At 44.7% G+C, this 22,633-nt stretch overlaps 1 protein-coding gene and 1 long non-coding RNA gene across 7 annotated transcripts in view; one reads left to right on the plus strand and one right to left on the minus strand.

Annotated features, from left to right (window-relative positions):
• Positions 1-11,044, plus strand: part of LOC121069443 — a 61,402-nt gene extending 50,358 nt beyond the window's left edge. For 3 of the 4 annotated variants that reach the window (XR_005819428.1, XR_005819429.1, XR_005819427.1), the window contains 3 exons: positions 6,985-7,149; positions 7,672-7,773; positions 9,203-11,044. This is a non-coding gene — a long non-coding RNA (uncharacterized LOC121069443). The remainder of the gene's footprint in view (positions 1-6,984; positions 7,150-7,671; positions 7,774-9,202) is intronic. The other variant, XR_005819426.1, reaches the window with a different exon arrangement.
• The window catches only part of G3BP2 (G3BP stress granule assembly factor 2), a 28,261-nt gene continuing 15,383 nt past the window's right edge, over positions 9,756-22,633 (minus strand). For 2 of the 3 annotated variants that reach the window (XM_040555642.1, XM_040555641.1), the window contains exons 7-12: positions 21,700-21,880; positions 20,649-20,747; positions 16,162-16,264; positions 14,023-14,151; positions 13,705-13,823; positions 9,756-12,715 (exon numbers count right to left, since the gene is read on the minus strand). In XM_040555642.1, coding sequence (XP_040411576.1) covers positions 12,443-12,715; positions 13,705-13,823; positions 14,023-14,151; positions 16,162-16,264; positions 20,649-20,747; positions 21,700-21,880 — 904 coding nt within the window. In that variant the 3' untranslated portion in view covers positions 9,756-12,442. The remainder of the gene's footprint in view (positions 12,716-13,704; positions 13,824-14,022; positions 14,152-16,161; positions 16,265-20,648; positions 20,748-21,699; positions 21,881-22,633) is intronic. The other variant, XM_040555643.1, reaches the window with a different exon arrangement.

Genomic DNA, 22,633 nt, shown 5'->3' on the forward strand with positions numbered 1-22,633 from the left:
TTCTGGTATGGCAGTACAGCAGACTGATCACGTGCAATCACCTCAGACTCTTGAAGGAGGAAGGGGACTTCAATGAAAGATGGAAGACTTGGAAGATGCCAAAGGATAATTTATCACTCTGGCACATTGGTCAGTTCCTGGAAGGTCTACAGATACTGCAGCAGCTGTGCATACTTTGTTTTCCTCAAGAGCTGGATCAGTCTGTCACTGATTACCCCAGGCAGTGTGCCAAAGCTAGAAACCTGCACCATCCTATCCTGCACTATTAACCTCTGTCATGAACACAAAAAGGAGTGAGGTTTAGGACACACAAGGCTATAGCAAATAATAGCCATAGCACAGCTCCCAGAAAAGTTGTTTTTAAATGGTCATCCGTGAAAGATCCCCTACCTTTATGTTTCTTGAATATTTCAGGTTAGTACCACTAAAAAAAGTGGGTAGCAGGGTAGCTGTATCCGTGATTGACAGCAATAGCATTTGAGCCCTTCTGAAGGGATGTGTTTTATCCAGTGGGTGTTTTGTACTTGGAGGCATCTTTTGGACAGAGCAGTATGTTCTCCTATGTGTGGTGGTGCATAGCACAAATGCTGTCATCTACCAGAGGTTTGCTCAGTATCAGGTCTGTATGCCTTATTTATGGTGGCGCTATTGTGTCTGAACCATGCCATGATCGAGGCTGTCTTTGAGAGAACGAGGAAAACAAGATTTGCTGCAGACTTAAGACCAGACGTCCTGTCACTTTTCCAGTGAAGGTGGAGAAGAAACCCATTGAGTTCCATGGGGACATATCCACTCTGAATTCAGGTGTACTCAGGTAGGGCAAACCATGATCTCGAGTAATTGTTTCAGTTTGCAGTCTCATTAAAGGCTTCCTTAAATTGATGTGGTGTAGTAAATCTTCTGAAGTAACACTCAAGAGCTTATAGACTTCATGCTGAGGGTTCTGAATTCCTCAAAAGTTAACTAAAACACTGAAGTGATGACAGAACAATGTTACTGCATTTACCAGCTTCATCTCAAAAGTCAACGTGACACAAGAATATCTGCAGAAATAATCTCCTCAATGAAAATCTCACAAACTAGTCTCAATTAAATTGCATACTCATTTTCAGTTGAACTGTGCTCAGAAAAGCATACAGCACAAAAGTATGGTGAGTTTGCTCTCACCTGTACTGAACTTCTTCTATAGAGAACCTTTCATAGGGAAAAGAAAGAGAAGGAAGGCTGTTGCTGCATCCCATCCTCTGTTCCCCAGCTCCAAAGATTTTGCTGGTCTACCTCAAACCAGTCTCCAACTTTTATTTCTCTTCTGCAGGCTGAGTGTAATGAACATAGGGACTTCTGTAGGTGTGCACAGGTATTGCTTTTATAGTAGCAGCAGTTTAAGCTTTGCATTTTTTCATCTTGGTATGAGGCATTATAAAATGCAGAATTCAACTGCATTTTGGAGTTTGATGAGGTCTAAAATGTGAAGAACAAGATGAACAGTTTTACATTTTTCTGTATCATGAGAATTTTCCCATTCCATGACTATGAACATAGTGTCAATAACTGTATTATGAAAGATGCAATTTTACATGTGAAGCAAATATTTAAATTAATTCCAATGGAATAATGAGAAACCATTGTTTTGGTACCAATACATCACGTGGTCAGGAAACAGAAGAGCTACCCTTGCCTCATCCCAATCATTTCTGTGGGAAAGCCTTCAGGGTCCCTATTACCTCTTCAAATGCGGACATCGAAAAAGTCCTCCTGCAGGAAAAGCTAAGGGAAGCTGACTGCAGCATCTGGTGGCAGCTGCCAACACGACACAAGAAGCAGCCTCACAATTAGATTTTGAGAGGGTCCTGAGATGCACCACACTTATTATCCATGTCAGCTCAAAATTCCCAAGCCTAAGCTTTAATTTTCATTTGTGCATAACACCAGTACTTTGTTTTGCTTGGGGAAAGGGCAGTGTAATGACAGCTTTCCTCCCAGGCACTTTAAAATGTTAATTAGTACTATTCAGTATTCAGACTTGGAAATTACATGTGTCTTAATAGGTATTGGAGCCCTTGGAGTTAACAGTACTGCCATGTTTATTTTGAGGAAGTACTAATGTGAGCTCAGATTTATTTTTTAGAATTTATCTGGCTCTTTTCTAGCAATAAAGAAAAAAATCCTCTGGTCCTATACTCTTACTATATTTTGAAGATGCTAAAAGATCAAATTTTGTTATGTAAGGTCTGTTTCCAAAGAGAAGTGTTTGTATCACATGGCAAAATTTCTTCCTGCTCAGGCACCATTTCATTTTACTATATTCATGCATCTCTCTGTGAGATGTTTATCCACTTTTAAACTTTCACCTCTTCTGCCCTGCCATGTGGACAAAAAGAATGCTTTACATGAGTAAAACAACTACTAAAAATTCAGCTGGTTGTTTTTAACAGGTACAACAAGTACCTGTAGCCAGCACAAAAAGGATCAGTAGGATGAGCATGGGAACAAGCATGCAAGGCTGGATGTCCCCAGTTCTCTTGATTTCACGTTTCTGCCTGGCTTTAGGAAAGGCTTTTTGATTTTTGTTGAAACTGAGGCAAAAATGAACTTCAATCAACACAGCAAAGTTAATCATTCCCTAAACCATTTTCTCCACCCTTGGGCCTTTCTGACTGAACTATGACATAGTAGTTGTTGTAATGCATTTTTGTAGGAAAATATTTGTATTATCACATGCATCAGCAGGGGTTGTACCAAAATATCCCCCTGAGGGGCAGGAGGTATTTGTTTTTTTACAAGCTTTGGATTATTTTTTTTGAATCCTTATCCTGTTCTAAATATGGGAGAATGACATTCATTTCTCTTTTTTAAGGCTTCTCTCAGACTGCTATTTTCTGCTTTATACTGAAGGAAAACTATTTTGCTTTGGTCCTGACATAGAGGGGAAAGATCACTGTAGAAGGCTGGGGCTGTGAAAATTGAAATAAATCTGAGTCTTATTTAGCCTAAAAGAAGACTGCATGTAGCTGGCATACAAGATTTCAGAGAACAATTAATAATTGATAATTGATAGAAAGGTTTCACACCAGATGTACCTTAGCAGATCACTGACCTGCAGGGAGATCAGCAGGGAAGGGTGAATGAATTCCTGAAAGCAAGCTCAGCTGGGTGGCAGGGTGAAAAGGAAGAGTGTTTTGGTTCAGCAGTAGTCAGTGAATGCAGTCTGGGGCTGTGTGGACCTAACAGTGACTACCAAAGGCTGCAAGAAAAAAGAGTTTCTTCACTGTTTCGTCAAGCTCACACACTTCTTGTACAGAGAGGAAAGCAGAGTAAAACACCTTGCTAGACGGAAATCATGTGGGTGATAACCTGTGGAAAGATTTGCAGTGGAAAGGATGTGAGCTGATGCAGATAGCACGCAGGATCAACTACTGAAACAGAAGTGACGTCTGCTTTTGGCTGTATCCAAGTTTGGGGCAGCCTCCAGTGGTCGTCATAGGCAGGATATTTTGAAGTAAGACTGAGCAACTATAGGTTGTGGGGGCAGGGGTGCCTGTTGGGGTATGGGGCTCTGAGCCCTTGGCTCTTTCAGAAAGGGCTGCCCTTCCGGCTGCTTTTCTGCACCAACGGAGGGGAGGCTGCTCTTACAGCTGTGCGGAGGTACGGACGTAGAGACAGGAAAAGCCAGTGTTAATTTTTGGTCAGATCTGTGGGTGAAGCTTGCTTGAAAGCTAAAGCCACAAGTTTACGTGCCTGTGCCTAGCACGCTGTGAGTGTGGCTTGGCAGGGTAATTACAGAGTAATTACCTCAACAAAAGGTATCAGTGAGAAACAGATCCTTAAAAAGAATAACCGTGATGCCAAGATTACATTATTTTAGATATTCTGTCTTTCCCTGCAGAGTTCCCCCAGGAATGTAGGGCAACTGAGACACTGCAATGATTGCGCTCTGTGGTAGCGTAAGGGTAATTGAAATTCACTGTTCCCTCCTCCATTATTCAGTATAGCAACATACAGAAATTGAGCTTGTAACATATATAGTTGCAGAATGATTTTTATATCGCATTACCAAGATATGACACTAATGCTAATTCTTCATTAGAGGAAACATGACAAGTCGGGTGATTTAATATGCATTTAGCACTGAAAGACTTGTAGCACATGCAGGGGGACTTTTATTGCTGTTTGACAGCTTTGGAAATCTAAATGCTCTGCTTAGCCGCAGGGGAGGTGCAGACAGCAGCGCTGCTTTGCCCACGTAGGCCTGAACTATGTTCCATGGTCCCAGTGCAGAGACCATTTCTTTGTGGAAAGGCATTTCATCTTCATGCCTTTTTTTATTTTAGGTTTCTCTCTGCAGAAATCGCATTGGGAAGGGGAGAGAGAGTTGTTGCTATCTAATAAATGGCAATCTGATCTTAATTGATTTTTTTAAGAAAAAGCTTAAAGAGCAACATCAATATGAAGTGGCAACAAAATTTGTTTTAAAAACAGGAAAATCCAACTGAGCAAGGGAGAACTTGAACAGTTGGGGTGAAAAGGAGATAAGAGAGCCCAGAAATTACTACTTGTGCCACAAAGGGCTGAACCTTTAGCAGAAGAAGCATGGAAGATTTTCAGACACGGTCAGTGCTTCTGAGATTTCCTTAGGATTTTAGGAAACTGTGGCCTCCTGGGTAGTTAGGAAGTGGGAGGAAGTTTGGGCAGGTGGGCACCGGAGGGGGTACTGAGCCTGTCCGTCTGTGAGCTGCAGCTTGAACAAGCAGTGATCCTTCGTCCTTCCTGATGCCTTTTTCTGTTCCTGCAGCACCCCTGCTGCAGAGCTCAGGTATTTACACAACAACCCCGCGAAGTGACCCAGGTGCGTAGCACCAGGAAGGGAGCCGGAAACAAGTGCTGGTGAGGTGACAGGCCTGTGTCCTTCAGCAGCAAAGCAGAAGCTGTCAAAAGAGCTCCCCAGTCTTGTCCACAAGACCGCCAGCATGACCCGGGAGTGCTGGGCACAGGCACTCTCGTGGCATGTGCAGTGTTTCGCATAACAGATCTATGCTGCCAGACAGTGGCTAAGCCCTGCCGTACCAGAGATGCCAAAATAAAGACCCCAAACATGTCAGGCCAGTAGCTCCCAGTTACAGGCACCGCGAGTCTCTCAGGTGAGCCTGTGCCAAGAAGCAGCAGGTGGAGTTGATTCAAAAGTTGTTTTTCATTTGCTCACAGTTCGCTTTTGGCCTGCAGGAAAGAAGTGGTTTCCTCCCTCCTGCTCTTGTGCATCTTTCTGTCCCATGCACTGTGAAAGGACAGCAGTTGTCACTGGGGCTTTGCTGCAAAGCAATGTTAGCGAACAACTAAGGAGGAAAAACAGCCACTTACTGACATACATACTTGAAAAGAAAAAAAAAAAAAAAGAGAAATCCGTATGTACCACCTTATCTCATTTTCTCTTCCTGCTAGTGTTCAGACAGTTGAAACAGAAAACCAGAGAGCTCCTCAGGGGTGGGGAAGCAAATCCCAGACAGGCCATGAGCTCAGTCTTTCAGGAATGCTGACTTAGTTGCTGGATTTAACAACCCAGCAAACACGTGTTCTCTCATTTCTGCCCTCCTGTCAGCTCCGCTCCTCTGCGTGGGCTGATCTCGGGGCAGAGAAGCGATGAGAGGCTCAGTGTGTTCCCGCGGGGTTCTCCCACTGCCACTGCCCTCAGCCGCTGGCAGAGCGCCCGCCTGTCTCGGGCTTTGGACGCTTCATTCAGACAACGCTTTGCTGGTGCTGCAGAAGTGCAGTGGCAGCAAGTAGAAACCAGAGCTTGCAGAGACACCCTGGCAGAGAAAAGGAGTCTCAAGGAGAGCAGAATGTACCAGTGTGTTTCCTGCCACATGATGAGGGTAGAGAAACTCAGTGAGGCTGTAGGGAAAAGGATGTACAGTCTGTGGTCCTTTGCCCTCCCCTTCTTTGGCTGCTTGCTGGCTCTAAGGTTGGGGCCAGGGGACACTCACAGCCGATCAGCAGCACCATCTGCAGAAGGACTTGGCAGCCAGGAGGTAAGGGGGTGGCTGATAAAATCCAGGAGCCAGATGTGTGTACTCCTCAGGCATATGCACTGCCCCCTGGTGCTGGGTGTCTTGGAGCTGCTCATGGATTGTACAACATTGTGTTTGGACAATGTCTGACTGGACATCAGGGGACAGCGCTTTATTATGAGGCCAGTCAGGCAGTGGGACAGTTTGCCTGGGGAGCTTGTGCAGTCTCCATCTGTGGAGGTTTTGTAAACCTGTCTAGATCTGGTGTGTCGGCCTCAGAGGTGTCCAAAGCAAACATGGTTGTGCCTCAGATGTCCCCAGTGTTTGCCTTGGTGGCTCGGTCCCAGTGTGTGTTTTTTGGTGCTTTTTGCAATGCCAGATGCCTGTTCTTGGTTCTCTTTGGCTTCCCTGAGCATCTCCTTAGCAGTGAGATCCTTACAAGGCCTGTGTCAGGCTCCTCCTGATGGTGATCCCAAGTCCCCTGGGCCATGTGGCTTTCACCCACAGCAAAGAGAGACCACACAGTGCCAGTGTCACTGTCTGGGGCCAGCTCTGTCAGCAGAAGCTGAGCTCTCCCACAGAGCAGTGACCCTGCTGCATACCCAGCCCCATCTCAGACAGTTTTAGCTTCTAAGGCTCAGAGGAAGGTCCTCTCCTGTGGGGAAGGGGTTGGGCATGGGGGAAAGGAGGAGGCTGGAGGCAAGACAGGTGTCCCCAGGGAGCTGCGTTCATCTTGAAGAGGGTGAGAGCCTGTGGAGGGCATCAGACTGATACAGCCCAGATCATTTGGTCAGAAAGGCAGATGTGCCCTCTGCAGGCACAAGGGATTCACTGCAAACCACTGGGGTGACGTTTAGGGCTGGATCTTGAGAAGTTAGTGGGGGGAATGGTCATTGCTCATCATCTGCATGATTGTGTCTGGGCTCTGCTGGAGGACAAGGAAAGACTGACCAGAATGCCTCTTTCTGTTTTGTTCATTCAGGTGCCAGAAGTCCTCAGCGTTATCGACGTGCAGCTGCTGTTTGTGCAGCACAATGCCCTCTGAAGCTTCCTCCCTGAGGCTGCGCCGTGTCCTCCTGCAGCAGGTCAGCACCAGGCCGGGACAGGAGGTGACATTTTCCCCGTGATAGCTACCCCGCAAGGACAGGTGAGCAGCAGTGATTTCAGCAGGTAGGAGCAGAAACAGGTTGTGTTTGCTCACAGCAGCGAGCCAGCACTTCAGCTTCACTGTCCCTGAGGGAACACAGTGGTCTGGTTGGATTTACTTCCTTTTTTCTCATGGAGAAGCTTAGACTCTCCATGAAAATCTGTCTCCCTGCTGCCAGGTGTCTTGCCAGTCACCTGAGAGAAGTGATGGGGAGCAAGCACGACAAAACCCACCCGGGGTTTTAAATAAGGGCAGTTTTGGGGCTGCTTTCACCCTGCTGAAACCAACAGGATGGTGGCCTTGGGTGTGCTCAGGGGAGAGCTGTTTACCCCTCTAGACTTGATTTATTCTGGTGGGGTTTGCTTGTTTGCTTAATTACTGTAGTCTGAGGGTTGCTCTGGATGCTGTTGCAATTTCCACAGTTCTGTCTTTTTGTGGGCACCATGTCTGTGGCCCCACACAAGCTATGGTCAAGCTGTGATGGGGAGACTACCTGGCTAATTATTGTATTGTCATTGGCAGTACTGGCCTGGTCCCACCATTCGTTGCCCACCTACAGCAGCTGTGCGGGGCCAAGCAGGGCCCACTATGGGCTGTGGGAGCTCCAGTGGCTCTGGGCAGGAGGTGAGTGCGGGCTCCTGTCCCTTCCCCAGGGGTGCTGGCATTGGGGTGCCCACTGGGCACCGGAGGAATAAAGTCTATGGGGCTGCAGCCCAGTGGCTCCCTGCCTCAGCAGAGCAATGCACGGTGACACGGGACCAGCCTTTCCTCTGAGGGGCTGCCCACCAGTTCTCAAGCACAGCTCGACACCGCACATGGGGCTGCGGGTGAGTTGCCTGTCCCCCACTACTTGCCGAACATCACACGTGGGGTCTGTGAACAGCAGCCCCAGCCTGCGGGTTTGGGGCTTGCAAAAAGACTGGGCGCTGTGTTTTCAGAGTGAAAAATGGAGGCTGAAGTTCCATGGGGTTGTGGCTCCAAAAAGAAATTAAGTCCTTTGTTTTCAGAACTTGAAAATGGAGACTAATTACTATGGTTTTGGACCCCAAAAGCCAGCTCTTTGGGCACCAGAAACCAGCTATTTTGAATGTTTTGGGGATTCAGAAACAGAGGCTGTCAGTTTTTTATGAAGCTCAGTAGAAGATTAAACCTTGCTTTTTCAGCAATTGAAAATGGGGGCTTAAATCCTGTGGTTTTGGGGCTCCCCCCCCCAAAAAAAAAAAAGAAAAAAAAAGTTAAAGCCTTCATCTTCAGAACTTAAAAAAATTGAGGCTAACTGCTGTGTTTCTGGGAGTTGCAAACAAGCTCATGTGGCTGTCTGGGAGGCTCAGAAACAGTCAGGCTTTTCTGAAGCTCACAGAAAGAATAAGTCCGGTGTTTTCAGCAACTGAAAATGGAGACTTAAGTCCTGTGCTTTGGGGTCCCAAAAACGAGCTCCAGGAGGTGTTTTGGGGGCTCCAAAAGTGAGGCCCCATACTGTGTTTCTGAAGCCCGGCCAAAGACCCAGCGCTGCATTTTCAGCGACTGAAAATGGAGGCTCGGTCCCATGTTGGTGGGCCTCAGAAAGCAGCTCCGCGCCCCGTTTTGGGGACCGGGCCACGGCAACCAGGTCAGCGGCGGTGGGATTGAGGCCAGCGCCCGCGGGCAGGCCAATATTGTGCCCCTTGTTGTCTGTTACAAGCCTACCTTGTAGAGCAAAACAAAGGTCTGATTGCTGTCTGCTGAGGTCTGGAAGCGTGGAGGGGATCGCACTCCTTCGGAGATCTCTGGCGCTAGCAGGTCTTGTAGTGGCTGAGGCTGCTCCTCAGGGCAATTTTCAGTGACTCAGGCATGGGCAGTTGTCTTGTGCATTTTCTCATTTCTCAAACCAGTATTTCAACTCACACAACCATGTAACTTTCAAACAAGTAAATGCTGACACTGGCCAAGCCACCAAACACAAAGAGAAGGTCAGGGATTACCTTGCAGCGTGCAAATCGGTTCCTTAGCATCATGAAGAAGCGACACGGCAGACGAGAGCAAGCACCTTCAGATTTGTTTCTTTGACACACAGTTCATGCCCCTTTCGCTGCCACCACCGCATCCCTCAAGCCGGACACCGCAGCACCCTCAGCCCTGTGGGGCACCAAGGGCATGCAGCTGGGACGTGCCTGAGAGGAGCCAGTGTTGTCTTCCTCCCCGAGCCACGCACCCCCAGCTCAAAGGGATCGACCTGCACCGAGGGCCCGGCCATCTGTGACAAGAACCTACCGTGTAAAACAATCCTGTCTTTCAGCTCCTTTCAGCAGGAGCAACCCACGCCAGCACCCCCACAAAGCACCAGGGGACAGGACGTGGCTTCTCAGTGCTACTGGAGGGGCTTCCAGTCCTTGCATCTCTTCAAACAAAATGTCCCAAAGGCATTTATGCAGCCACAGCAAACCAGAGCTTATTGACTCTGCTCAAGTCAGACACTTCAACTCGAATGTGTGATGCTGCACCAGTACAGCTTCCCAGTCATCTGACAAGCCAGCAACAGTTTTTTCCTAAAGCATTTTCTGTATAGCAAGGGCTGAAGCAGTGCCCTACACCAACCTACATTCAAGAGAATTCGGGACATTGATAAATGCTGCAGACATCAGTAGTTTATTGGTATGTTTAGTCAAAACACATTCAGAATGGAAACTTAAAGGTAAAAATACTTCCCACCTGCAACAATTAAACTAGAATCTACTAGCATATAATGCTTGACACGTTACAGCAATAAAGATGGTAATCCACTGTCTTGTATAACTACTAAAGCCAAGATGGTCAGCCAAGTTTGTTGAAATAGAACCGTAATGACAAAATACTCCCACCATCCACAAATCAGCAACTAACAGTAATGGTCAGCGAATCCCTTCCTTTGCTCTAAGAGGTACATTTACTATAAAGAGGGTCGAGAACATGTAAAAGTCCACAGTACAGCAGGTGAACTATCACCATGTAAACTTCTCTGGATGACGTTCCAATGGTTGTTCATGTCACTTAAACAAGAAGCAAGCCAGAAAGCTGAATGGCTCAGTAGCTCTTTTAATACTCCATTTTTTGTTGTTGAGATTATTCCCAGTGCCATTTGCCATACAAATGAAATAGGTGGCAGCAAAACACCATCACGCTACAAAAGGGGAAAAAAAAGGAAACAAAAACACCTACAGAAAACATACCATTGGCAAACTGCTAACTCAAGACAGCAATTTGTCTGAAGGCTTCAAACTTAAGTTGCGTTGTGTGCCGAGCGGTTCAAGTACTATAGATTTCCAGGTAACAGCTGAAAATGCAAGACTTTCAACCAAAAACTGAAACAAAAAATGGAGACTAGAAGAAATGTGCCCCAGAAAAAAAGCGTATGAAAATAGTGCAAGACTTACCATGAAACACAGAAGACCTCGAGTCTGGGAGAAAACAGACAGATGCCATTTCACTTTGCCTAACGTATCAGTAAAGTATGTGCAAAATCTTCCAGCTTACTTGAAAACAGCAAATGATTGCATAATCCAGAGACAGATTGATATTTTCCCTATCTGCTTTTGCTTGAAATTGCTGTTTTTTTGAGGTCTTCCATGCTTAGAAGCAGCTTTTAGTGGTCACACTCTCACACAGACTCACACGCCAACACACACCCCTCTTTTACTCCTGACGCCTTGGAGCCGGGTGCTCGCTGCACGCCCCAGCACCAAGCCACACTGTACTGTCTGCTGCAGCTGCAGTTCATGGGAATGTGCTCCAGAACGTCATCCCGGAACAGACCTCTCAACTGGACAAACCCACAAGTAATACTGAAGAAGAGGACGTCTCCTTTCTACCCTTAAGTCCGGAGCCACTCAATGTCAACTTCAGCTGAGAGTAATGTGCAAAATGAGTAAGAGTTTAAAAACAAAATAAAAAAAGCACAACTGGAAAATGCAAATACTTAAGAGCTGCTATTTTGTTCTCTGAAAATTGCAGTATCCTCATTTGATATGCTCACCCTCACAAAGGATGCTCAGTTCTACTGATTACGAGCTGGCCCAAAATGTTCACCATTCTCGACTGGCTTCTGAAATGTCCAAGAGAGATTTCATTTCCGATTTCTGTAACTTTGACATTGATTAAAGAGAAGAGACAACCTGGAGACTACTTGGATGCCTTCTTCCTCCCTTCCCCCCCTCTGCAAAAGAACAGACGAACTTGTTAATTGAAGAGCAAGGTGGATGATAATTTTAGCAACGTTTACTGATTGAAAGATACTGCAATTTTTAATACATTTTTTCAATGATTTCTTTTAAATGCTTTGCAGCCGATTGGCTTTGCAGCACAGTAATTCATACACTATACTGTACAAAATCACCAGCAAGACTGGAATGATGTATTCATAGAAGGCACCATCATGCTTATTACATTACCAGAGAACTCAAATACAGTCAAGACAGTTTTCACTGTACAATGCTTATCGAAGGGGAAAGGGGAAGGAGGAGTGTGTTGAGCAGCCATCCCTGTACTGAAGAGGGGCAGATAGAAAAATCTGACGTGAGCTATCAAACTTGCTTAGTACTCAGGACTACGACTTGGAAACTCTGGGTTCTGTTTAGTTTACAGCTAAATGGATTCCTTCTGGAATAAACTTGTAGTCTTGTTAAGGTTTGTGTGTGTTGGTCACAGCAAGCAGATCAGATGCCCGCATCGTTTCACAAGCTATTCTGTCTGAATAAGAGGATGAAGGTTTGTTTTTTTTTTTTTTTTTCCTCCGATGCCTCCTGCAGATGTCAATATAAATGAGTTCAGAGTACCCATTAGTGCATTTTGATGAGTGCGTAAACACGAGTTTGTTTGGAGCCAAGTGTTCTAAAAAAAGAAAAAAAAAAGGCAAGCTTCTCCAATTGCACAAATTGCACTATTTGTGTTTCCAACAGTAACAGGCAGAAACAGTAACACTTACACAAAATGTGCAGCAGAGGGTTTTTGACTGCAAGGACCTGAATTCTATTGGGCATGTCCTTTAGTTCACTTTTGTTTCACTTTTGTTGCAGATAGTTTACTGGTCTTTTTTTTTTTTTTTTAATTTTCCAGTCCTCAATTCTCCAAGTCTACATTTATAAATTAACAGTGTGACTTCTGTTGTGAAACTGGGGAAAGAACGTCCACCTTAATTTAAACCGGAAACCAAAGGATGCTTTCACATCAAAGAAACGATCAGAAGGGCTGTGTCACATTCCAAAGCCAAAAAAAATTAACAAGAATGCAAACACGATGGATAATGTACCACTGCCAAGACTGTCTGCCCACAGTGGAGATTTCAGCGACGCTGTCCAGTGAAGCGGCCTTCCATTTGCCCGGTTCCTCGTCCAGAGCCGAGTTTCTGTGCCATGCCACCTCTCGGCGGGGGTCCTCTTCCGTCCCGGTCTCGCATCATGCCACCACCCACTATTCCACGGGGACCCCCAGGGCCTCTATCATTGCGCCGAATATCCCTACGATCATCGCCTCCGCCTCTGGTCTCTCTTTCACGAGCAGCTCTTGTTTTTTTCTCTTCTACGTTCAAGCGCACCTCACCCCGGAACATAATAGGCTTATAGGGAAGAGTTTTCAAGGCACACGTTAGTCACCGTTTCACAAAGTCCATTTATACAACGCATATGAAAACACAGCATTCGCTGTGTGCCTCAGGCTACCTTCACTTACAAGTCAGACACAAAAACTAACTGCTAACAGTTCCCTGCGACACACACAGCATTAGACCTAACTGCCTGCAGTGAATGGAACAGCATTTTTTAATTCATCTGGCATGCAATGAGTTAAAATATCTTCCTTAATACAGGCAGGGGTTGTCTTTAGCCTTTCTGCTTCAAAGCTTAAGTTCCTGAAGAACTGCTCCACCAGGTCTGACTCATACTAGAAATGGAAATGGCTGTTTTCTCCTCTCCAATTCCTCAAGTCACAGCTGCAAATAACTTTGCTCCTTTCTCTCAGCCCCAGGACACAGAATTTACATGTCCTCAAGATGCCCTTCAAAAATTCACGTGCTGAGCTTTCAGCTTACAGGGGTCTCTAACAGTAAGCGTTCAGTTCCATGTGGTATTTAAGTGAGAGGTCAAATCCCTGAATTGAGTATGACACGGCTGGGGGAACGCTGGCACAGCTCACGTAAGCCACAGAGAACTCTTGACAGACTGAGTGGGCCCAAACTACTCACATAGTGTGCCTGTTTTTCTTACAACTCTTGTTTATGAATGAATGTCAGAAACAACAGTGACATGAACTGAAATAGAATCATAGAATATCCCGAGTTGGAAGGGACCCATAAGGATCATCAAGTCCAACTCCTGGCACTGCACAGGTCTACCCAAAAGTTTAGACCATGTGACTAATTGCACAGTCCAAACGCTTCTTAAATTCAGACAGGCTTGGTGCAGTGACTACTTCACTGGGGAGCCTGTTCCAGTGTGCGACCACCCTCTTGGTGAAGAACCTCTTCCTGATGTCCAGCCTGGCCTGAATAGGCCAAGCTACGTGAGTTTTAGGGCATCCTTTGGTGGATGCTCAGCGATTAATACTTACTTTTGCAACCAAAATTCTCTGGACCGGCTCAGAGTCATCAAATACCACAAAACCAAAATTAGGCAGTTTTCCTCCCACTCCTTTAGTATTTATGCGAAGTTCTACCACATTTCCAAAGCCTGTGAAAGCACAAGGGAAAAGCCATGTTACCAAAACTTAGTGTCAGCTCTGCTACCTCTCCTGCTTCTCAGATAACACTCGTAGAGTTGCATCATGTAAAGTTCCCCCGTGTGGCCACAGTGAATGTTACATGCCTTTTCAACACAGGACAAGCATCTGTTTTTCTCCTTAGTCTCTGCAGCTGAAATTGCTACTTACTCATGAAGAACTCTTTCAGTTCACTCTCATCTATATCATGCGGCAAGTTCCCAACAAAGAGCTGGTGACTGTCTGGATAGCGAATTATTCGACGATTATCCGACTCGTTCTGCTCCATGTCCCCTCTCCCTACCGGGAACAGAAAGAAGAAGGGAGAGTCACTGAGGTTAGAGTTGTGCGCGGATTCCAACAAACACATCTATGTGCACAAGCACCAGGCACACATGCTCAAAAACTTCTGTACCTTCAAGTTCTCCAACTCCCATTTACCATGGATGACAGGGGGGAGGAGGGATACTACCTTCCTCTTTACATAGCCCTAATAATTGTCATGTTCCTGTTGTATCTGCAATCATTATGCTGAAAAGGAGTTTGCTAGTTATTATAATGTAGTTTTTTTTTTTTTTTTAATATTTGAATTTAAGTCACTTCTTCATCAATTCCTTAACCCAACAACAGTATCCATATTTTTGCACTCATATTAAAAATCGTGTTTGCCAGTCACCTCTTCTTTCATCTTCCACCATTTTGTCCCAAACAAAAGCCAGAGTTCCTTACGTTCTCCCACACTCAGCTGAAGTTTATTTAGCACCGTACCAGATGAAAATCTTTCCTGGTATCTCCCTACTAAACCATTTCCTGCCTTGCAGTGTGACAGGAGCACACTGTCACCCCTTCTGGACCTCAGGTATGACAGGGGTCATATGTACCCCTTTCTCTCCTCCATTTCCCCATAAGCCCATTTACAAAAAGCTTACTAGCTTGTTTAAATGGTTTTCTTAAGCAGGTAAGATTGCTCACAGACTTATTCTGAAAATGAGACCATAGGGCAGAAGCTCTACCATTTGGCCAGCTGACACTTCAGCTTTCCCTCCCCTGCTTCCCACCAGTGTGGGATCAGAATTACAAGTCTCAGGTCTGTTACACATTCTCTGTACGATTTATTTAATGGTTTTGTCACATCCACAGCCAAGGGTAGAAAAAAAACCACAGATCTGCAACTTGATTTAGCCACAAGTTGCATCTTTCGCTCCCTGCTGCATGCATTAAAATAAATAAATAAATAAAAAAGACTGTTAACTTGTAACATATGTTATGGTTCTTTCTCTGTGCCTTTCAGTTTCAGTATTGTTCCCAAGTGAGGAAACACTTGCGTTGAGCAAAGCCAAAAGTAAAAAGCACTTTCAAGCCTGATCTCTGTGGGAGTTTGGTGTGCTTTTACTGAAAACATCCATTATATCCCATTTTAGTCAGTCCGAGCTGGCAGAGGCTTACCCACCCAGCTGCTGAGGCTTAACCACCTCCGCAGGCAGTGCTTGGTGAGCAACTGTCAACTTGGTGCCTGCAGCTCAGGACAGTCAAAGACACCACTCCCCTCCTTACAACCCCTGACTTATTTCCACACTTAGTGAAGACGCACGCCTCAACAACCTGCTACTGAGACTAAGCAGCATTTGCCCAGCTCTGCGCAGAGCTTTGCCAAGTGACCAGGTTAGGGTGATGAATGCTGCTCAGGAAACTTTCACCTCTCAACACCACTTGTGACATCTGTCAAGTAACACGCAGCTGTTGTAGCAAAACCACCCTGTGGATTTGGTACTCTGTACCAGTAAGAAAATGCAGAGATCTGGCTGCTCATAAAGCCCAACTCGGAACACCATTTGAGACTACACAAGATGGAAAAATACATCTACAATTATTAACTGACTGAGGTTGAGACAGTGGAAAGGTTTTATTCCAAATCAAAGAGTACCGCAGGCCACAACAACAGCCATTTAAGACCTCTCACTTTCGAAGTTCAGCAAAATTAGATAACATAGGAAAAAAAAAACACATCCTATTTGCAGACTACCTTTTCAGAATTGTATCGAGCTGAATAAAAAGTGTTCAAGCATGTAAGCGAGTGGCCTGACTTTTAAAAAAGAATTCACCAACACAGAGGACCAGAATTAATGCCTAATCTTTGCATCAACTCATCACCAGCTTGGACGGGGAACTGTTTTCCCCCATTTCTAGTTGAAGATAGTAGGAATGGACAGTTTATTATCAGCCAAATACAATATAGCTACAGGCCAGATCCCTGAGGGAGATGCCTCTCATTACCGGCCCCAAACGGACACACAAGCTGTCCCACGTTACCTGGTCGAGGTCCTCGGGGCGGAAAACCTGGTCTTTCCCTTGGGCGCTGTTCACGTACACGAGGAGGCTGAGACTGAGCTTCAGGTTTAGTTTCAACTCTTGGCTGAAACAGGAGAACACACATTATTAAATACCATGTATTAAAGAACAGGCCTAGTAAAACAACAAAAAATAAATAAAAACACAACACAAGACATAGGTAAGTGGCATGCACAACACAAACTCTGCAAGATATGCATCCATGTAAATGTATTTGGGAATACATTTTTTCATCTCTTTAAATTCCTCTGTACCAATCCAGGACTGCAGTGTTCAATTATCTCTGCTAAGAGGTGCAAAGCAAGCATCTCTCCGTCAGAACATCTCCCCATAGCATGGCTAAAGTTTATTTTCCATGTTTGACCAGGCATTGAGACCCCAACACCCCATAATTAAAGAATCCCTCAACCTGACTGAAATAGATGGATTGAATAAAGCTTCCTCATGCCAAGCTCCAACTTCATGGATTAGGAGGTAGCCCAAAAGAAAGAGAACAAAACAAAACAAAAAAGCCTTTCAAATTATGCTATTTCTGATACAATAAAACCACAAAATACACCCTTAAAATTCTCAGGGACTAGGAAACGTACATTCAAACTTTTGCAATCGAATAACGTATGTAAAGATAATTTGCAAAACACAAAAGCAACAAAAGTATTTCTATGTAGCCTGCTGGCTACTGACGCAATGTACAACATGCTTTAAATTCCATTTTCTGTAGGACAGTCGAGCAGCTGCTGCTGCACTGGGTTCTTATCTTGGAAAAACAAAACCATCCTTATGAACACGAGCTTCTGAGGAAGATTAACTACAAGGCCAATGGCTACAGGCCCAGACTACTACAGAAAAGGAGCTGATGTTAAACATCTCCCTTATTTTCCTTGAGGACTTGAGACAACTGCCAGTTACAGTCAGAGAACCTCTCAGGGTAAAGAGACGATGTTTTACAAGAAACACTCTGCCATTCGGCACCAAATCAGCGTTTCAGCCCTCGTATCACTCACGCTCTACCTAGCTAGGCGTTAGCTTATCCTTCCAACGTTTCTACAGTGTTTTTCAGCTCTAAGAATCAACTGGAAAAAAATCAGCCTTCCTTGTCTCCTACAGAAAGCGTTCCTTCATCGTACCTCCTTGTGGGTCACTGGAGCTCCCCTGGCATCTTTTACTCGTACGTTTTTACTGGGTGAGGAATTGTACTTCAGAAGAAAAACTCAAGGCCTTCAGACCATGATTTCTTAGAGACTTAACGCTATCAGGCTTAAACACTCCTTCCTGCCACCACCCATAGCAAAACACTTGCTCAGTCACTGATGTCCTTCTGCTAAATCCCAAGAAATGGATAACTTTTACCCGCTTGCCTTGCACTCCACTCACCTTCTCATCTACCACACACATTCTCTCTCTCCCAGCCCACCAGCTAACCTCATTAGCTGCTCCCTAGTCAGCACCACCCATTTTTGCAGAGTTCTCTGGTGCTGCTCAAAGGGAAAAACACTTCTGCAAAACTGTGCTCCCCCAAACAACTGTCATTAACATCAGCATCACAAGAGACCTATTATGGGCTGCCATTTCCAATCCAAAAAGCAGCTAACTGCAACTCTTATTTCTCAGACAGCACACAGACTGGAGTGGAAGCCACTGAATAAGGATTTTTAGCAGACAATCAGGACTAACTGAGTTCTCAAGCCCAGGAGCCAAGTATGCCACAAACCTCAGCCTACTGGGGCTTTGAGAACAATTAAGGAAAAGAAGATATTGTCCCCACTCTCTCCTGGAGCTCACAGTGGAAGGGAAAGCGACCTCTTGATGCTACAGCAATGCTACTGGCAACGACAGCAAAATCAACCACGTCAGCCTTCACTCACAGACTTTGGAAGTGATCACGCCCGAGGGACAGGAGGATGGGGAGGGAAGAGCAAGAGAACAGGAGACTCCAGAGACTGGTACATTTCTGTTTTTGAAATCTTACATGCTTTAAAAGCTTCTCTACAGTGAGATGCCTCCCACAGCGGAAACACATGCACACAAACAACCTACTAGCAAGGCAAACCACCAAAAAACCCGAAATGAAACAAAACAAAGAAAATAAGCACATCATCTCACCTAATTACTAGCAGCTAGCTTAGATGCATACCACACAACTGCTACCGCACTGTCTGAGGTAAATGTGGACCATGAAACTCACTAAGAGGCAATCAATCACCTTCACAAGGGCACTATAGATCTAAAAATGCCCGAAGCACCTAAAGCATGAAACGACAAAACAGCTTTCGGTTCCCTCTCCTCTTAGACCCAAGTCCATAAAACCTGAGTCTGCCTTAAAATACATGGGATTTAAGTGTGGCTATGTCTAACACACAACCCCCTCTGCAGAAAATCTATCCAGAATCTCAAGAGATTTCAGGAGTTGAAGGAATGCATCTTCCATAAACAGATCCTTCCCTAACTCACCATTTCCACGTCAAAAGACAGAAGCTGAGGAGCACCCTGCCTACCTCCACCCCTCTGGCACCTCCAGGACAGCTAGTGACAGAGTCTGAGTACCTGAAAATGCTCTAAGGGAAGGTCCAGTTTATCAGTGCAGGCAGGTATTATTCCCTGTCAGCTTCTCAACATGACTACAGAAACAGGAGCGAGAAATGCTGAACTGTTTGACCTCACAGGTGTAAACAAACTGCAACTGGATCACCTCCAAATGAGTACACACACAGTCCTTCAAGGGGTTCTGAGCTTATACCACAGGGGCTTGATTTTCAACTTGGTTTATGAGGGCGTCAAACTGAAGTGACGTTGGGGAAAAGAACGAGAAGGGCAGTTATTGGCTGCTTTGTAGCATCACTGATGCTGGTTAGAACAGCACCCCAACAGAGTCACTCATCCACTGGTGCAATCTACTGTCCTCGTTTACATGCATAGTATCCGACGTTAATGAATCCAAAAGAATGGGACAAGGTTGCCACCGATTACTAACCCCTTGCAGAAATTCTTTAGACATCTTTTACACCAGCTTTCTGAACACAATGTCTGAAAAGAACGCAAACTAAGAAGCTAGGAACAGATTAATTCTGTCTCCAGAAGAGCCAAGTGTAGGCTCTTCCTACTTCAGAAGATTCCACGCAGAACTGCTTAAACATGAAACCACAGCACAAGCAATATAAGAGGTAAAGAGCATGACGAGCTGCAGAGGCAACACATGAGTTTAAGGGGACGTCTATAAGCTGTGTTCTGTGACTCTCCTGCATGGATAATTTTAAATGATACTTGCAATCATGTAACAGAAATCCAGCCTCGCTACTTTAAATAAATCATCATTACAAAACAAATCTGGTTTTTGGTTTTGCTTAAGGAAAATCTATTCTGTACTAGAACAAAGAGTTTTACTGCTCAAATACCACCTGAATAACTCAAAGCCCTGTTGAAGCTGATGAAAACAGACAAGTTTCCCAACTCATCACATAGCCATTATCTGATTTCCACAACAGCGGTTAAGACTAGAAGCAACACCACACAAGGAGAGTTTCCTGTTTTCCTGTTGTTGTTTTGTTAAACATGCACTTAGCTGAAGGGCAATCCTTGACAGATTCCTCTGTCAGTTAAAAAAAAAAAAAAAAAAAAAGGAAATCAGTGCAAAAACAGCAGCTGCAATAACCCAGCTGCTCCACTGAAATGACAGTCTTTGTAAAAGGTTGGACATGAGGTACTCACAACATCCAGTGCTTCTGGAATATGGCATCAGTAGAAAAGATTAAAGCACCTATTTTTTATATTGAGGGGGTTTGGTATGCATAGAGGAGGCTGAATTCAGAATCTCAGACCATCTCACACCAGCTTGGCATGTGCAGAACATGAGCTATCACCCGGTCAAACTTTCTGTCCTCTTTGCCCTCCTCCCCTAGTCAGCCTAGGAATGGGAAGACAGCATTGTCCTGGCAAGGAAATGTGAATCCTTCCATTCCTCACACAGTCATAAGTTGGTACAGGGTTCTGTGACAAAGTAATTGTAAATGGATAATGGAGTCCAAAATACTTCTGTAGACACGACCCTTTCAAGGCAAACTTGCTTGTACTCAAAACTTGATACAATCCCTTTTACTGCTGGGGCACTTCTGCCAAAAGAAATTCCCCTTTCCACACATTCTTTAGGAAACTACTATCACGTGGGGGAAGTTTTTTTTTCTCTCCTCATAAACCAAACCACATCCCAGTAAGATAGGTCAAAAAATCAGTAGTCATTTCCTGATTCCACATCAGCAGTTTTTAATATTACCATCACCTGAAGTTACACCAGGTAAGTGTACATGCCTTCACTTGCAACAAGGTGAGTGCATTAACATTTAAGACACAATTAATTTGTGCAACGTAAGTCAAACAAATTGATCTGTTAATTTAAAAACTGAAGCAGTTTGCAGAAGTAATGAGACAATCCAAGGTGTTCACAGATGGGTTACCTGTGAGACTGGTGCTTTAACATGGGGTGGAATTCCAGAGGAAGAAACAGTACCACTAGGAGGCAGGTTTTTACTGGTCACTGAAGCCCAAGAGAAAGCCTGCAGGAAATGCAACAAACCTAGGCTACTAATCATGGCAAACCACTGACAATGCTACAGGGAAATTTGTCCGCTGAAAATACACTTTTGGTTCACATCTGACTATTAAATAACATTTGTGCTAGCATTACAACGAGGATACAGAAAGATTTGCACTTGTAGCCGTCTGTGAACTCATCAGCATGTAGCAGGTGTGTACCGTACTCGCTACTGCTACTTGGGCAAGTGCGGTTCCCTCAACATCCCCAGATCACTGCTTTCCATCATGTAACCAAACCTAGGACTGAAAACCCTGCTGTGTTAAGTGTCTTCTGTGCAACAGAACAAAGTGAGTGCCAGAAGTTAGAGGTAAAAACGCAAAAGAGAAACAGGATTGGAAAGATATGGGAGACTGATACTGGAGCTGGAAAACGACCTCTCTCCAGCTTTCATCCATTCCTCCCATCTCTGTCAAACTCCCTACATGTTACCACACCAGACGACGCATGGCATTCATGGTGCTTTTAGGAACAGGCAGCCTGCCTCTAAGGGAGACGGTCAAAGCCCTCGTACTGTTTTTAGACCTATACTGTGAGTAATTTTCCAAGTGTCCATGCATTGTGGTTTCCCCCCCGCCCCCAAGGAAGAGCAGTGGTTCCCATTTTCTGAGTTTTTTGTTGGTGTTTTTTTTTTTTAAGCCATATCTTAACTCCACATTTAAAAAGGTTGACACATGCATAAAACCACACACACACTCTGCAAACATTGCATTTACAATAGGTAACGAGCGACACTGAAAAATAACATTCTTTTTTTCAGTGAAATTTCACAAGTTCAAGCTTCAAGTCTAGCTGTTCATACAGCTGACCCTGAAAAGAGATACCAGTCTGGCCACTCGAAAAGACTAAGTTCAACACCAAAACTTCTGGTTTATCACCTGCACCTAGAAGCACAGATATGGCTTGTAACTAACCTTTGGTGGTTCTTGTGGTAGTGAAACAGGTTCTACAGGAGGTGGAGAAGGAGACTTCTCTTCTAACTCCTCGAGGGTCTTTTCTTCTGCTTCAGCTTTCAGCTCCTCAGGTTTTGTTTCAGATTCCAATTCTGGCTCAGGTTCATGAGACGATTCTTCCAGTGCCTCCTCTATCCCATTGCTACAATAATCAAATGCATTTTATGCAGCTTTTCAATTGGTTCACATTTTATGGCTTTTTCTCAGTTATACTATGGTAATGACTGGTTTGAAAATTATTTGGTTTCCAGTTGCTACCATATGGTACCTACATATATGAGACTGTGAAAAGTTAAGCTGTACCCCTGTAGTTGCATACTAAGTCACTTTTTATTTTTGCTCAAGTGAAGACATTACACTTTTCTCTGCAAAGAATCTGAAAATTACACAGACATATAAGCCCTGAAAGGAACATATACTAAACTCAAGAGCTGCTGCTCCTAAAAAAAAAAAAAAGCAGCACAGTGAGAGACCAACAGAAGATTGAGCTGTACACAGAAATGAAGCTGATTTTGGAAGGCTATCAGCAGCTTACTTACAAAAGTGCCATAAAAGTTCATTACAGAAGCAGCTGCAAGTCTTACTTATTGAAATTCACACGCACCTTCTTCTCCACTCTGCGTACACAAAACATAAGGGGCCTGAAGTTATTCACTTCTCTGTTCAGTCACCCCCAAAGTTTACCAAATTCCACATACTTCTGCCTACGCAGCTCCAGCCACGGGTTACCATTTGCCTAAATAATGACTATCGCATTTTTAAGCTCTTTCCAATTGGCACAGTAACCCAAGGATAAGACCTGGCGTAACTCTTTAAAGCCTCAAAAACTCTCCGCAAAATCTTGAAGAAGTCACTGCCAGAATTCCAGCAGATTCCATTCTCCCATAAGATTTCT

This window comes from Cygnus olor, chromosome 4, assembly GCF_009769625.2.
Source record: "Cygnus olor isolate bCygOlo1 chromosome 4, bCygOlo1.pri.v2, whole genome shotgun sequence".
Classification (NCBI taxonomy): Eukaryota; Metazoa; Chordata; class Aves; order Anseriformes; family Anatidae; genus Cygnus; species Cygnus olor.